The 15037-nt window shown below is 39.7% G+C and overlaps 2 protein-coding genes across 2 annotated transcripts in view; one reads left to right on the top strand and one right to left on the bottom strand.

Annotated features, from left to right (window-relative positions):
* LOC310909938 (poly(rC)-binding protein 3-like) overlaps window positions 1-8562 on the top strand; it is a 497258-nt gene extending 488696 nt beyond the window's left edge. The window contains exon 16 of the mRNA XM_083862316.1: window positions 6439-8562. Within this exon, the coding sequence (XP_083718442.1) occupies window positions 6439-6499 (61 nt within the window). The 3' untranslated portion in view covers window positions 6500-8562. The remainder of the gene's footprint in view (window positions 1-6438) is intronic.
* ZNF830 (zinc finger protein 830) lies at window positions 1114-14965 on the bottom strand. The gene is made up of 10 exons (XM_083862425.1): window positions 14842-14965; window positions 14648-14747; window positions 13496-13616; window positions 12913-12946; window positions 11526-11734; window positions 11087-11177; window positions 10362-10425; window positions 7342-7422; window positions 5930-6006; window positions 1114-4187 (listed from the first exon to the last, which is right to left on the bottom strand). The coding sequence occupies exons 1-10, from the start codon at window positions 14961-14963 to the stop codon at window positions 4004-4006; spliced, it is 1083 nt and encodes a 360-aa protein (XP_083718551.1). The 5' UTR covers window positions 14964-14965; the 3' UTR covers window positions 1114-4003.
* Window positions 14966-15037: the final 72 nt, after the last annotated feature.

Below are 15037 nucleotides of genomic sequence, written 5' to 3' on the forward strand. Positions count from 1 at the left end.
TCTTGGCCCAAGCAACACTTTCCAGGGATGCAAGTACACACTGCCCTTCTTGGCACTGAAGACTACTTAATTCCTTGGTTCCAGGAAGGAATGCAGTAATGTTGATTAAATCAGTTTCTGCATCAATGCATGTGTCCTGTCCTCCTACAGACTGGCATGTCTTACGGCAGTAACTGAAATTAAAGAGGCAAAATCATGTGATGGTACCTAACAAAAGGGAATATCTGTAAAATTACACTGTGGTTTCTAATGACAGCTACAACATGATTCATGCAGGCTGAATGCCTGATTTTCTAGGGCAACTTTTATGGATTATAAGAAAAAAAGTATTTTTAAATGCTGAAAATATTTTAGTAATATGGCTTTTCTCATTTCTAGCTCAATGTTTTTAAGATGATAAAATGCAGAGCATCTAATTATAGTGGAATGTAATAAGCAAAATTTGTCTCCCTCAAATTGAATTTATTGGCAGGGGGCCTGGCCAGAGCTAATGTTAATGTTCTTTTCAATCAGTATTTGCACTTTGAAGCAAATTTTAAAATTAAATGCTGGACTAGAGGAAAAACAATCACATTAGCAAATGAAAACATAGGTTTCTTGTTATTTGGGTTTGTTGGTTTCGTACAGTCCCTTTTGGGCCTCTCTGTACCAAATACAGACCTTGTTCCACATCTAAGGCATGACAGCAGCAGCTTGTTTCTTCAAGGGCAGGAGAGAAGTTAGCACAGCAATGACCATTTGTGACTGCCTGCCTTGCCAGAGGAGAGCTCACTGCCAGCAGCTGGAGCTGTGGTGAGCTGGTCCCTGCGGAGCTGCCCCAGGAACTCCATTTCAAACATGCAGGCACACACATTCTGCCCCTGGAAGGCACTTACCAGCTCCAAAACCACCGAGCTGGGGAATCCCAACTACTTTTTGGTGGCATGAAATTCCACAGTTCTTAAGTTTGGACAACACTTTCCATTATTATATGAGTAAATAAGGATTACAAATGTCTTCCTTCCTAACTCTGATACTTCAGTTTTCTGCAAGTCTTGGAGAGCAGAGAATTAAAATAGACTTCCTAATTCCAATTAAAATTTTGTTTTTAAAAGTGGCTATTGACAGAGCTAGTTATTAGGATTATTTTCATCTTTATTGTTGAAAATAGAATTCAAGGCAGTTAAGAAGTGAGAAAGAAATTAAGAAAGTACATATTTTTAAAAACAGTCTTTTCTTCTGGTTAATGACCTATCTGAATAGTTCATCAGAAGTACATAAAATTGTTGTCTAAAACCGAAGACATACTTAAGATTGCAAACTAATTATCCCCATGTTTTTCTAAGATACAGATTATTTCCCTTAATAAAGTAGCTTGACTACTAAATGAGGTTAGGATACTTCCCTCTTCTCCCTTATAGCCATGCTACTTTCATTGCTAAAAAAGCAGGATAATATCTTGCCCTCTTGACACAGCAGCACATGCACAGTCAGTGGTCACAAGGGACAAACTCATTCCCATCATCTTCACAAAGCTCTCTAAAAGCTTTGTTTCAAATGCTGAAGAAAGGTACAGTTGTATGCAGTAAGCTGTAAAACACTTGGATACAACACGGTTCAGAGATCTGAGAGATTCCTCCAAGGAAAAGAGCACCAGCTCCTAAACAAGACACAAGCAAGAGTGATGGATGCTGTCACTTCCCCAGCAATGGACACCCCCCTGTCTGGTCCATCTTTACCCTTCCAGCAAGTTATGCAAGGAGAATGAGTAGAATGATGAGAGATCTGGTGTTTATTCCTGCCATCTATTCCTAATAACAACGGGCTGCACTGGTTTGGATTTGAATGTTCAAGATCCCTGCACTGTAACTAAACTCACTGCCTTTAGCTTCTTACAACAAGATACCTCTAAAGATGAGGGCAACTGGACTAAAACAGCTGAACTGTTTTAATGCTCAGTTAATTTCCTACTCATCCACAGCTGAAACCACGATTTGGAGATTTATGTGCAAGATCAAAGTAAAATCACAGAAACATGTACAAAAAGGACGTGTAATTTACAGACTTAGAGATTAGCATTTTTATACTGTCAAAACATGTATGTCCACGATGCTCAGTGTAACCTGACATTCATTACATCTGTTTCTCTGATATTAAGCCAAGTGCAGAGTGGTTCTGAAGTTCAGTGTTAACAAGGTCATGTGCTTTGGTGAGTGGGGTCAGTGAGAAGCAAACATAAACAGAACAATTAGAAACTTAGATTAGCTTTTCTCAGAGGGAAATTGGGGGAGAGCGTTTCAGTTTGTGTTGGAAAAGACTGTCCTGTTAATACTGCACCACCCTCTCAGCTGGACGTTCTCTTTACAGGGATAAATGGATCTAGAGATCTTTCTCTACAGCATGACAGGCACCTTAGATGTTGATATCCAAATATTTCATGCTATACAAAGACATTTTATTTCAGTTTTGGTTCAACAAAGCTTTTTCCAACTAGTCCAAACATTCATTATTTATTTCAATATTCCCTGAACACTTATTCTGTATTCTGAATGTTGCTATCTCAGTGACAGTCCTAGTTCATGTAAGACTTCAGTGTCACATCAAACATTTTAGCAGCAACAGCTGCTTGCTCTTACTCATGGCTGTAAGCCAGCACGTGTGAGCAGGAATGTGTGGATGCAATAAACCACTAAGGGCTGTTGCCTGAATTTTGACAGCTTTATAAATAGGGAGAGCTGAACCCAAGGATCAAGGAAATTGGGAGTGATAAAAAAGCCTCTCACTGTAAGGAAAGGGCTTCTGCCATATCAAATATTTTCCCCAAAACAGGCAAATCAAACATCTAAATTTAGTTCTAATCTATTGCTTGGTTGATAACCATCTCTGAGGCAAGTAACTGGAATGCTTTCATAAGAGCAAAGCTTGTTTTCTCCCTTTAAAATCTCACTGGTTTGAAATCTAGAATATTATTTTAAAAAGGTTAAGCTGTTCTTAACAACTTCACTTTTTGATATCAATCAAGCCACACATCCCTCTTATTTTTAAAAATTCCTCAACAAATTTGAAATATTTAAAGATTTGCAAAAGTAAAAAAACAAAAAATAGACACTTACCAAAGGTAGTTCTGCTTTCCATGTCCCAATCTTGTCAAGTTTATTGGTTCTTGGTTTTACTTAATCTGTTTTATCAGAACAGAATCAATTTTAGATGCTTTCTGTGCCTAAGATAGTATTATAAGAAAATTTCCAGTATTTGCAGCTATGATTTTACCTCCACAGTTTCCAGTGCAGTACTTTCCTCTCCGGCATTTTGTCACCCTTTCATTAAGTGAAGCATATATGTAACCACTGTGTTCTCATCCCTCTGGTTCAAGAAATGTGAGGTATGCTACATGATGGCTGCACTAAGCAAAACAGGAGACTATAACTAAAAATATTCAGCAGTGCTATGGCACATCACAGGATATACAATGTGGAGAAGCTGTAACTCAGCATTTCTGAGGTTAATCCTTATATACACAGAAAAGCTGTAACAGATCCTGAAAAAAAATGTACTTGTTTTATTGGGAGCTGGCAATGGACAATGGGCAATGGACAGAAGGGGCACCTACAATTTTTAAGAAAACATAAATGCATAAAATTTTCCTTTCCCTAAACCCCCAGTCTGGGAAAACTTTGTAAACTATGCACTTCTATAGACAATAAGCCAAGTCTCAAAATTACCAAACTGAGCTAATGTTTCCAAAAGCCTAGAGATTCTGTACAGATATATTAATCTCATTAAAATACTTCTGGCCGGAAACCAGTAATTTTAATAGGAAAGGTGTATTCAGTATTGTAAAACATGTGCAATGTACAGTTTTTACAACAAGTAGTACACCACTGTAGATATACAAAAAAATTTTAATAAGCTTGGCTCTTTACCTCACGATCCTCTTTAAATAAATATTTAACAAAAGAATCTCCCTTCTAACAATGGAAGTAACACCACAGATAAAAACAGTATCAACCATGTTGCAGAAATGCTACAACAAAGCCCCTTTCACCCGCCAGTCTTGTGACAGCAAATCCTGCAGTTCTTCTTCATCTTCACTACCAACATCCTCCTCCTCTTTCTCTTGTGCTGCTCTTAATCTCATGGCTTCCTTTAACTTCTCCTTCATCTCGTCCTGGCGGTTCCGCAGAAGCTCCACACGGCGGTAGCATTCACTGTTGGAAAGGGAAACACCTGGTAACATTTGGGGCCCTTCTACATGAATTCCATCATCTCCAGTGCTGCATTTTGCTTCTACAACTTTGGATAAAGAAGCTTTACAGCTTCCCATCCATGAAAAAAAATAAGCTTTGGAGATGTTAGTGCACCTTCTCAGTGCTCAGGAGAGGAGAGGTGTGGTCAATTCTCTAGCAATGAGATCTAATACAAATACTTAACAACTGCAGTACAGTCACAAGCCATTTTTCAAAAAGCACAGAACCAATATCCACTTCCACACAAGAAGGAACACCATTCTTTGCTCCATTTATGGTTTTCTTGAGAATAAAGTGTGACAACAATTATCAATTTTGATAACTTAGTCATGGCATCTCTGAAAATAAAAGTAGCAGCACAAAGTGTTCAGATTCTTTACCTGCTTCCTCTGTGCTGTAACAGAACATTTTAAGTAAACACAGTCCAAAAGTTTCAGGTTTCCATTTACTTTAAAAGTTCTGCCCTTGAATTGTGTTTTATAACTATTCTAGCCATTTTAAACAGGGTATTTTTTTGAAAATGCCAAGTTGTACCAGCTTGATTTAAATTCACCTTTGCCCCTTCCATTCTTGTTTGCTCAGAAGGGTCAACATGGAGGGGTTACTATCTGGATCCTGTTTTCCCTGGCATACCACCAATATGATTCTTACAGGCAGTCATAGCTGAAGATTTGAAGGCCGAGGAATTTATTTAATTTTCAACTTAATTTGAAATTAGCCTGCATTTAAATACACTCAGAAGTCAAAAGTTACAAAATTCCTTTAGAAATCTATTTGGAACTTTTATTTTGAGAAAAATTATTATAGTACCAAACTTGAAATACTCTATAAATTTCTGAATTTGGTTCTATGTACTTACAGCAGCCTTAGCTAGTGAGAAAAATAAATCCTCAAAGAGAGGCAGGTTTAGCTCAAGCCCTGTCCAGAATCACACAAACATTGTTAAAAGATATTCCTGTAATAGCAAAGTTCAGCTTGAACCCAGTGCTATTTTTAGCACACACTGATTACATGCAACGTGTAAATCTGCCCAGATGGTTGAAGTGTTGCATTAATTTCTAGTGTCTTCTTTTTGTTGCATCTCTCTCTTTTCAGTCGCTACCATTGCCATTATCACTGTTAATATCAGAGTGTTGAGCTACAGGAAAACTGTAACAAACTGTTCCACTGAGCTGTATTTCAGGTTACTTGAGTTGAAACCAATGCCCATCCAATCACCACACCCACCATTTCAGCAAAACAAAACTTCATGTCATGAAGTGTGCATCACTCCACAAAACCTTTAAGTAAATTTCTACTAGAATTAAACAGGGTTTGCCACAGGACAGGACATTTTCAGTACAGGAAATGTTTCTTAAAAATGTTCACATAAATTCTATATCAATCAAAATTCCCAAGGAAATACAAATTAAGATATTAAGACATTTGACAGAGGAAGAAGGGCAGTTTGTTCTAAGAATTTGCCTTTTGTACTTTCAGTGATCCCAGTGCATTCTCTCTTTGGAAAAAGTTACATAGCTTTGTACCAAAATCCATGTCTTTATTAGACATCATTCCGCAATTTGAGAGAGTCTATCCTTCAAACACTCAGATGATTAATGAAAGGTAGTATCATAGATTAAAAGTGTTTTTATCACTCTAGTCAAAGAGCAATCCATTACTGCTGGAGAACAGAGAATTTGAGGAAAAATTGATCTACTTACATCTGCTCATCAATTTCTCCAATCTGGCGATCTAGTCGTCCCTCCTCATCATCTTCTGCCACTATTGCTTCTGAAATCTAAACCAGAAAAGCACTGAGAAAATTCACCTTCATCCTAAATTCCACTTCTGCTCCTTTACAATGTCTGTGTCCTCCCCTGCTCCCCTCTACCTGTAGTTAGTGTCAATCTCCTCTATGTATATTCCCATCTTCACAAGGGCAAATACAGAAGAGAAAAAAAAAAAAAAAAAGGTCTGGTTTAATTTGAAATGGAAATGCTTTTTCTTTAAAATCAGAAGTAGTTTGGCTGCTTTGGGGTTAATCTTTGGAAATTTTTAATACACTACGATTTGAAACTGAGCAAAACCAAACTACACACACCCACAGTCTGAGGCTGAAATGGGAGCTCTATCCCAGTGCTTGGGACTTTAATACACACCACTTATTGAACATACTGTTGAAATATTCCCACTAGATCCCGAAGTGTTTCTAACCTGTTATTTTTTTCAGCATATACTTTCTCAAATCTGAATGTCTGGGAGATGCTATGCAATCAATGGTCCACGCATAACTGAGAAGATTCCTCCTAAGCTGAAGAATTATCTGAATGGCTTATGCTAGCAAAGTGTATCCACCACCGCTTTTGTATGAACATTCGCTCTGTTTATAGTGCTGACGGCTTTAAAATGAGCAATGATACATTTCTCTGCACCACCTTTCTCAGCAGTTGACATGAGTAACTATTTACAATTAAAATAATTAAAAGGATAGCAAATGCTCTAGGGGAAGACTGAGAACACCATGTGATCTGTAATACAGTTTTATATTGTACACAAGGGCAGATAAACACCTGCTGCAGGAAGATTTTCCATGCAATGGTAAACAGTGAAAAATGGAAGTACAGAAAAACTGTGGCCAATTTACGTGTCTCAAACTCTTGTCACTTTCCCAGATTTTGGAGTTCCTTTCCAGTACATTTAAACTAAACATGAAATCCAGGTTACCTACACTTTATAGATACTTTTTTTAAAAGACAGACAAATGGGTAGTGTTTTTAAAAGTTAAAATATGAATATAGATCTAAAGAAGAGCCCACGATTGTATCCTGTTTGGATACAGGACACTGATCTGAGATGTATGCTAGCTAAATAGTATTTAAATAAAATACAGTGTAACAAATGTAACTAGATATATATGACTGGATCTTGATTAAAAGTGTTCAACTTAATTTCTTTTAAGTGGAAGATACAAGGAACCCTTTGCTCATTTATAAAGTGCATTTAACCACACACTGCATTGAAACAAACAGCTGACAAATGCAGATGTCAGCCATTCTGCAGAGCTGCATGAAACTGTTGTTTTCCTTATTGTGTATAGTATTTAGAATCAATAAATATAGATTCCATTACTTACTGTGTTGACCTGTCGCATTGCCTTTTGAAATTCATCCCATTCTTTGTCCATCTGATCCTTTGGAGCATCAACTTTTCTCACCTAAGGAACATGAAAATTTATAAATTAACGATTTAATGACTCTTTGGGGCACTGTAAAAAAAACACAGGAGAAATAGGAAAAAATATGCTGTGTTATCAGAAAAGTCTGGTTGATGTACTTCAGTTTAAGTAATGGATAGGAGTGAGAGAGTGCAGCTGCACAATGGTTTTGGAAGAAAAAGCTGACTCTACTCCTGGATTAAAACATCTGTGACTGCAGCATTACAAAATAATTATCGACTAAAAGTGGCTGATATGGAATGTCTGGAGTAACAAAAGTGAGTTTGATGGTCTGCCATTTCACTGTGTCAGGTGACAACTATTAAATTTTCTGTAAGCTGCCTGTACAATTGCATACAGTAGCCATTTCACAAGCCAAAAAGCAGTGAATTGTTTGCCTTTGGCATAACGTAAAGTATCAAAGTTTTCAGTCACTAGTCTGCTGGTGTTAGGTGGCCTGACTGTATTTCAAATCTAGTCTAATTTTCTTGGCTAACAGAAGAAACTGTACAGCTACAAACCAATTTTAATGACATGCAAAGCTTTTTATTCAGTGGTAGATGGCATTTAGTACTAAGAAATGAAGTCTGAAAAAGTAGTAGTGCTAAGAATGTGTTTAAGATCTACAACCAAGGTAATCAAAGCCAGATTGTGCTTTTAATGCAAATAAATAAACAAGGTAGTCTACCTGTGTAATTGAAACTTCCACAATTCAAGACTGGAAGATGTGGCATACAATGTATTTTAGAGGACAGATTATGCCTGACTCAGGAATGGGTAGAAATTATACAGCTAAGAGAACTAAGCAGTTTGAACATAGTAAATCATGACACCATCTTTTTGCATTAGTTTTACTTTCCCTTTATTCATTCTGCTCTTTTGGTGACACGTCAGTCATCACCTTAGTAAAGACAACAGTTTGGTGCATTTTGTTCCTGAGTGATTATACAAAATCAAGTAGTATGAATTAAGTTTATAGAATAAATTAGAAGCTTCCAAGCAAACTCATACTGGGAAGTAAGTCATCATTTCATTTTTCTGTTCTGATATTATTTCTATCATATGTGTATGTACTGTGTTATTATGCATTGTGGTTGTCTTTTGTAATTCATAATTATTTGTATTTCTTAAAATAAATTTAAACACTAAAGTTATTATTTTTCTTTGAAATATTTATCTAATCCAGAATTTATATGCTTTACAAATACTTGATGCAAATAACAAGCCTCTTTCATGCCCAAAATCTCTCTTTCAAATGCCCAGTTAATTCTTAAAATAATTATTTTGTGTGTGATTCCAACCCAGAACCACCACAGCCAAATCTATGTAAGTGATGTCACAAACATTGTCCTTCCTCTGAGTATTAGTTACACTCAGAAAGGGCTGATTAAAAGGAAAAGCCTCTGCAAGGAATTCAAGGAAGAGCTGACTGGAACAAGTAACCACTTGTAAATTTCTCAGTGAAGGCAAGAACCAGAACAAAGGTCACTAACCAATGTCCTCACAGATGTAAGCAGATTCTCCTTTGCCTGCTAGGCACTCCTGCATTCCCAATTTATGATGAAACTAAGTATTTGAAAAATTTAATACTTCAATTAGACACAAAACAAAACAAAGCCATGGCTTTTTCAGCTACATATTTCAAAATCTGAAATATCCTTATTCAAATCTATTCACATATGACAACACTTGGGCATGAGTAGTGCCAGAAGAGTCTTGCCAGAGCAGATAAAACACCTAAGCTTGTTAGCTGGGCCAGTGGGACTAACTGAACATGAAGAAGCATTATTTGGAAGGTCTCCAAATTAGATGTCATGGCTTGGCCTCATAATGCCATTTAAATACACCAGCAGCCTTCCACTGTGTGAACATGTGTGAGCAAGGAAATACTCAAAGAAAATAAAAAAAGATTTAAGCCTACAGCACTGTATTTCAACAAAGAAAGGAAGAAAGCCATCAAATCTGTGGCAAATTTTACAAAAAACAGAAAAAGGTTTGCATTTCAAATACCAGTGTTTATTTTGGCCATCATTTGGCACTGTACAAGCTGAAGGAAGTATGAATGTTTTTGATCACAATTTCAAGATTGTTGTTGTGAGGGTTTTTTTAAAAAAAACAAGGTGAATACCCATATTTCTTTTCTTTTCTAAGCATCATAAAACCCTAAAGTGGTAAAAGACAAGAGGGCTGAAGACCAAGTTCACTCTTGAGATGTAACCAGTACTGCAGATGGCAGCATGTGCCATAATGGAGCTGTTTTCATTCCAACAGGATGCACTCTGTGAGTCACACAGTAACTCAACACTTTTCAGCAGGATCTCACAAAGGGCATTATAGAACTGTTAGATCCCCAATTCCAAAGCAAAATTGAACATACAAATTAAGTGAACTGCTTTTCCTGGGATGATTCACAGAAATAAAGGTAGATGGTCCAAATCTCAGCTCAGTTTTCCAACCAACAAATGACATTTCTTTAAGAGCCACAGAGGAACCATAATCAAAAATACTTCCCAAGAGATGATTTTTAACAAGCTCTTCCTGTCCACCTCCATCCCTTTTCATGTTTTCTAATTTACAGAGAATGAATGTTTAAAGCTGCACCAGAGGAGGTTCAGACTGGGCAGTGGGAAGCATTTCTTTACCAAGAGAATGGGCAAACACTGGAACAGGTTTCCTGGAGATGCCCCAAGCCTGTCCTTGCTCAAAAGGCATTTGAAAAATGCCCTTAATAACAAGCTTTAGCTGCTGTTCAGCCTAAAGTTTTCAGGCAGTTGGACTAGACAATTTCCAACTGAAATACTCTATTCTAGTCTAAATAGTTCAGTCATTTTCTTATATTCCAGTATGACTGATTACCTGGAAAAGCATCCTGACTACTCAGAAAATCATTACAACTGGCACAAATAAATCCAGTAGCATATAATGAGTAGATCACTTACTTTTGCATCCACTTCAGGATCATCAAAGAAACCTTCTGGCAAAGCTTCAGCAGTGTTTTCTTTCCTGAAATATTTGATTACCATTAGCCCAAGTTAACACTTTACAACCTGCTTTATTGAAGAGTTAAAAATAGTCAAGAATGAAATTTATAATTCTTTGTGTAAGTATGCAGAAACACAGCAAGTTTTTTAAGCCCTTAGTTTTACCTACAACCATCAAAACCTGCTCCTTCAGCTTGGTCTTTCCTCACTTTTGAAGGAACTGCTCAGAAAGGTGTAGATCTCACTGCTAAAACAAGAGCTGTAGCTTATGTTTTTAAAGCTATTCTTTCCAATGTGCTGAACACCCAAATGTTGTAACAGCACAGCTGCTACTTCTGAGAGACTAAAGGAGTAAAGGAGAGCTCCAGTGAGCTGAACCATTACTACAGGACAAGCAGTTTCCTTTAAACAGTGGAAAGCAGTGGTTGACATTAAGCTCCCCCAGTACCCTGTGTTAAAATTTGCAGAGATGTCAAACAGACTCTGCATGACGTTGCTCCATCTCTTCTCCTGTCCCTAGGGTGCAAGACACCTGTCTGAAATAATGCCCGAGGCTGACAAACTATTATGAATGCAATCTAACAGTAAGTTAAGATTTCTAAGTGATCACAGTCTCTATTTCCTGGAAGAGAAATGTTTATTTACAATTCCTAAGACTATTAATATTTGATTTGACTACTCACCTTTCGACTACCTTCTCTTGTACCTCTGCTTTCTGTATGGATCCTGAGTGGGAAACTATAGGAGCAGCTGGAGTTTTGGTGTCAAAAAAGTCTATAGGAAAGGACAGAAGTCCATGACAAAAAGTACAGTTGTTCAGGCATTTTCTGAAATTCCTACTAGACAAGAATTTCAGTTAGTACCTTACTGAATCAAGGGAAGAACAGCCAGATGTTGCTTCCCTTGGCAGCCTCAAACAACTAGAATATAAAATCAATAAGCAACCAGCACACAGTAACAGGAGATTCTTTGCTAGTTTATCTCTACTTCCAGTATTACACATCCTCACCATCACCTAATTACCCATCACCTAATGGCAATAATTAAAAAAATAAAACTTTCATCATCAGTTAAATAACAGATTCTCTTTACAGAATCACTTACTATTTCAGCAAGCATTACCTGCAGGCAGAGAATTAGCTACTACTTCTTGAGTTGGAGGTGGAATTTCAGTTTTGTGCACAACAGAAGATTTGCTTGATCGTTCTTGTTCCTCCTCTTCATCATCATCATCATCGTAATTCCCTGACAATAAACTGGGACCTGGGCCCTTGGAAAGCTGTACACTGGCGCTGTCTTGCTGTGCTTCATCAAAGAAATCTGCTGGCAGCCTGGTAAAGAGCCCACAACACAACTGTTTGAAACTTCACACCAATGACTGCAGTCCAGCAGCAGCAGCCCAGTCCCTCTGTGAGCAGCACAGGCTGAGATGCTGACAACACCCCGAGCTGCAGAGGTGCCAACACAGGCACTGCCTGAAGGCAGCACACACTTGGGGCTCTCGTCTTCAGTTCCCCAGAAATGCCCAGGTTAATTCTGAACACACTTTAGGTGCATTTTTCTATTTGCATACTTACTCTCAGAAACATTAATAAAAATGACCTGTAACAAATTGGAATGGTGGTTAAAGTGATCCTTTCTCCACCTACTAAGTAATTTGCTCTTTATTTTGGGTACCTACTGCTGTCCAGGACTGCAAACCAGAACAGCACACAGGCTCAGCAATGAGGAAACATAGATCTGCTGGAATAGCCACAGCCTGCAAGCCAAACATTTTTCCACGTTGTATTTTAAATGAATCCTACCAACAAGTTCAAAAATGGACAAACCTCTGAAGTGTTAATTCTGCACACAAACTCAAATTCCTACAAGGAAACAGCACGTGGTACCTATGCAAGATAGTAATTTATCCTGTGTAGAGGAGACTCACAGGTGTCACTTGACATCAGCCAACCCTACAAAGATTTTTTAGGGGCAGTTGAGGTGCTTAAAACCCCTTTGAAATCAAAGGGGTCAGTCCTGTATTTGTACAAGTTCAACTGCAGCATATGCACCTATGTGAATTTCAGGTGACAAAAACCTTCCTAATGAAGATCTATCATTTGTTAGTAGGTTTTGTTAATAAATATAATTTAATTATACATTCAAAATTTGTCTTAATTTCAGACTGCCACCTCTTCTGTAGGATGTCAGCATTATTAGAGGACATGCTACAATCTACTTATGTTCAAGCTGTGCAATAGCACCACACAGCAATCCTTTAAAGTCTGTCAGTGACAGCAAAAGAATTCCTGTTTTCTCAGAGAGTCTTAAGAGTTGATAGAATTATCTCCACCCAGGAGGATGCTGCCATGTTCAGGAATATACAACTCTGTTAGAAAACAGGCAGAAGCAGGGATCTGCTGACTGTCTGCACCTCTGCCCTTGTCTAGAGACAAGGAAGAGCTGGGGGAGAATGCAGCCATTGGTAGATAGAAAATATTCCTCTGTAATAACAAGAACTACTTACCCCGATGAAGACGTGTGTGCCTTCTCTTCTGTACCTGTACAACAGCCAAGAGTCACTTCTTAAAACTCCATATGCTTTTAAAAGAAACATCCCTAAGACTTCCTGACAGCATCAGGTCTCCAAATGCATATGTATTTAACATATCTTATATATTTACATTTCTGGTAGCACCAAGAGAAAAAATTAACTCTTTCTTTGGCAAGAACTTTGGTGCATGGTTTGAGGAAAACCAGTGACTTGATCCCACTGAAAAGGAGTAACAGGAGTTCTAGGCAAGTGCTCCTACTGCTTAATTCCCACTGCTTCTTGACATATTTGGGCCAAGCCCACAGTTCCATGACCTAATTTAACCCAATAACCCAGAAGAAAACCAGGTAAACTTCCAAAAACACAGTTTTCTCCTGACACAGAACTCACAGAGAGAGAGCAACCAAACTTTCTCCCTTTTCAGCACAGAGCATTCAGGGCTGACATTAACTCAACAGTCCGGTGTATTCATACTCACTGCCACAGGAACAAAACAAACCAAAAGCATTCAGGATGTAAAATGGATGGATTCTGGCAAGCATTTCCCTCTCATTACCTCTTACTCTCTTTAGGTCTGTATTTTCTGTCTCAACTGTTTTTCTCTTGACAGGATGAGACGATGTGCCAGCAGCTGAGCCCGTGGCTGTCTGCTTTGTGCCTTTTAATTCTGCAATTCTCTGTAAAGAAATAAAAATTCAGGGCACGTTACTAGCAGTAACTTCTGGATTGCAGCTTAAAATACAGAGCTTCTACAACAGCTCATCAAAGTGAGCTAATACCTTTCTAGAACAAGATCACTGCAACAGAAACCACAGGTACCAAAGCCCAGTGTTTCTGTCAGCCTCTGGAATGATGTGACATGGGATAGAGGAACTGACACTCACACAAACGAGGCTGTACCAGTAAGAAAGAAAAGACTAAAAGCAGTGACACTGACAGCAGTAAGGCACTGGAGAAAAGAGCAAGAAGGCTGGATTTATTCTAAGGTCTTGGAATATGAAGTGTTTTAAAATTAAAACACGGCACTTTAACAGCATGAGAGACCTCACCCTGCCGTGCCACAGTCATCTAGTCTGAACGCAGGCAATGAACTGGAACCCCTCCGATCCTTTGGCCTTTTCCTGAGCAGTTGTAAAACTAAACACAGTCTTTCAGCTTTTGCTAAGAAGTAGCAGGGGAACTTAAAAGAATAAAAAAAAATTGGGCGGCATCCAAGTTACAAAGTCCCTGACTTGCTTTACGAGCTCTTCATCTTTACTGATGAATTACAAAGAAAAAAAAAAAAGTGTATTTTCTTAACCCCGCATAAGCTGTCACTTGACAGCTCACAGGTCCCCGAGCCAGCCCGGGTGGGGGGGGGTGGTTTCCAAGTCCGAGCTGCAGACAAGTGACAGCCAAAATCTGTCGCTAAGGAGGGAACTGCTGCACCCAAGGAGCGGACCCCTAAAGACACGGGGCCCTCTTTATCCGGGCAGGCTGTTCGATCCCCGCACAGGCTTTAGGAGAACAGAAGGCAGTCGGCACAGCCGGGCTGGTTCCCGCCCTCACCCCGGCGGGCGCTCCCATTGCCCAGAGCAGGAGAGCGCACCCAGGCCTCGCTCCGGCGGCGCGGCCTCCCCCCAGCCCCTCCCCAGTCCCGCCCTTCCCCAGCGCTGTCCCGGCGCTCCCGGACAGCACAGCCCGGCCGGGACCCGCGCCCTCCGCTCACCTCCCGGTGCTGCTTGCCCAGGACGTGTGTCTGCCACAGGAGCTCTCCCTTGACGGGCGCGTTGCAGAGGGAGCAGCTCAGGTGCCCCAGGCTGTTGTACGTGCCGGCCCGTTAAGGGAAGCACCGAGCGGGCCGCGGACTCCCTCCCTCCCTCCCCGCCTCCCTCCCCACGGATCTCTCGGTGCAGAGGATATTTGGCGAAGGGCGAGTCGATGCGCTTCTTGCCCGCGTTCTGGCGCTGCTTCTCCCTCATGAGGCGGCGCAGCTCCTCCTGCCGCACCTGCTTCCGCCCCGCGCCCGCACCGCCCGCCGCCATCTTACCCCGCGCGCGGGGCCGGCGCGCACAGTGACGTCACCGGGAGCGCCGGGAAGGGGGCGGGGGGAGGGAGG

Source organism: Zosterops lateralis (genome assembly GCF_965231275.1).
Source record: "Zosterops lateralis genome assembly, chromosome: 1".
Taxonomy (NCBI): Eukaryota; Metazoa; Chordata; class Aves; order Passeriformes; family Zosteropidae; genus Zosterops; species Zosterops lateralis.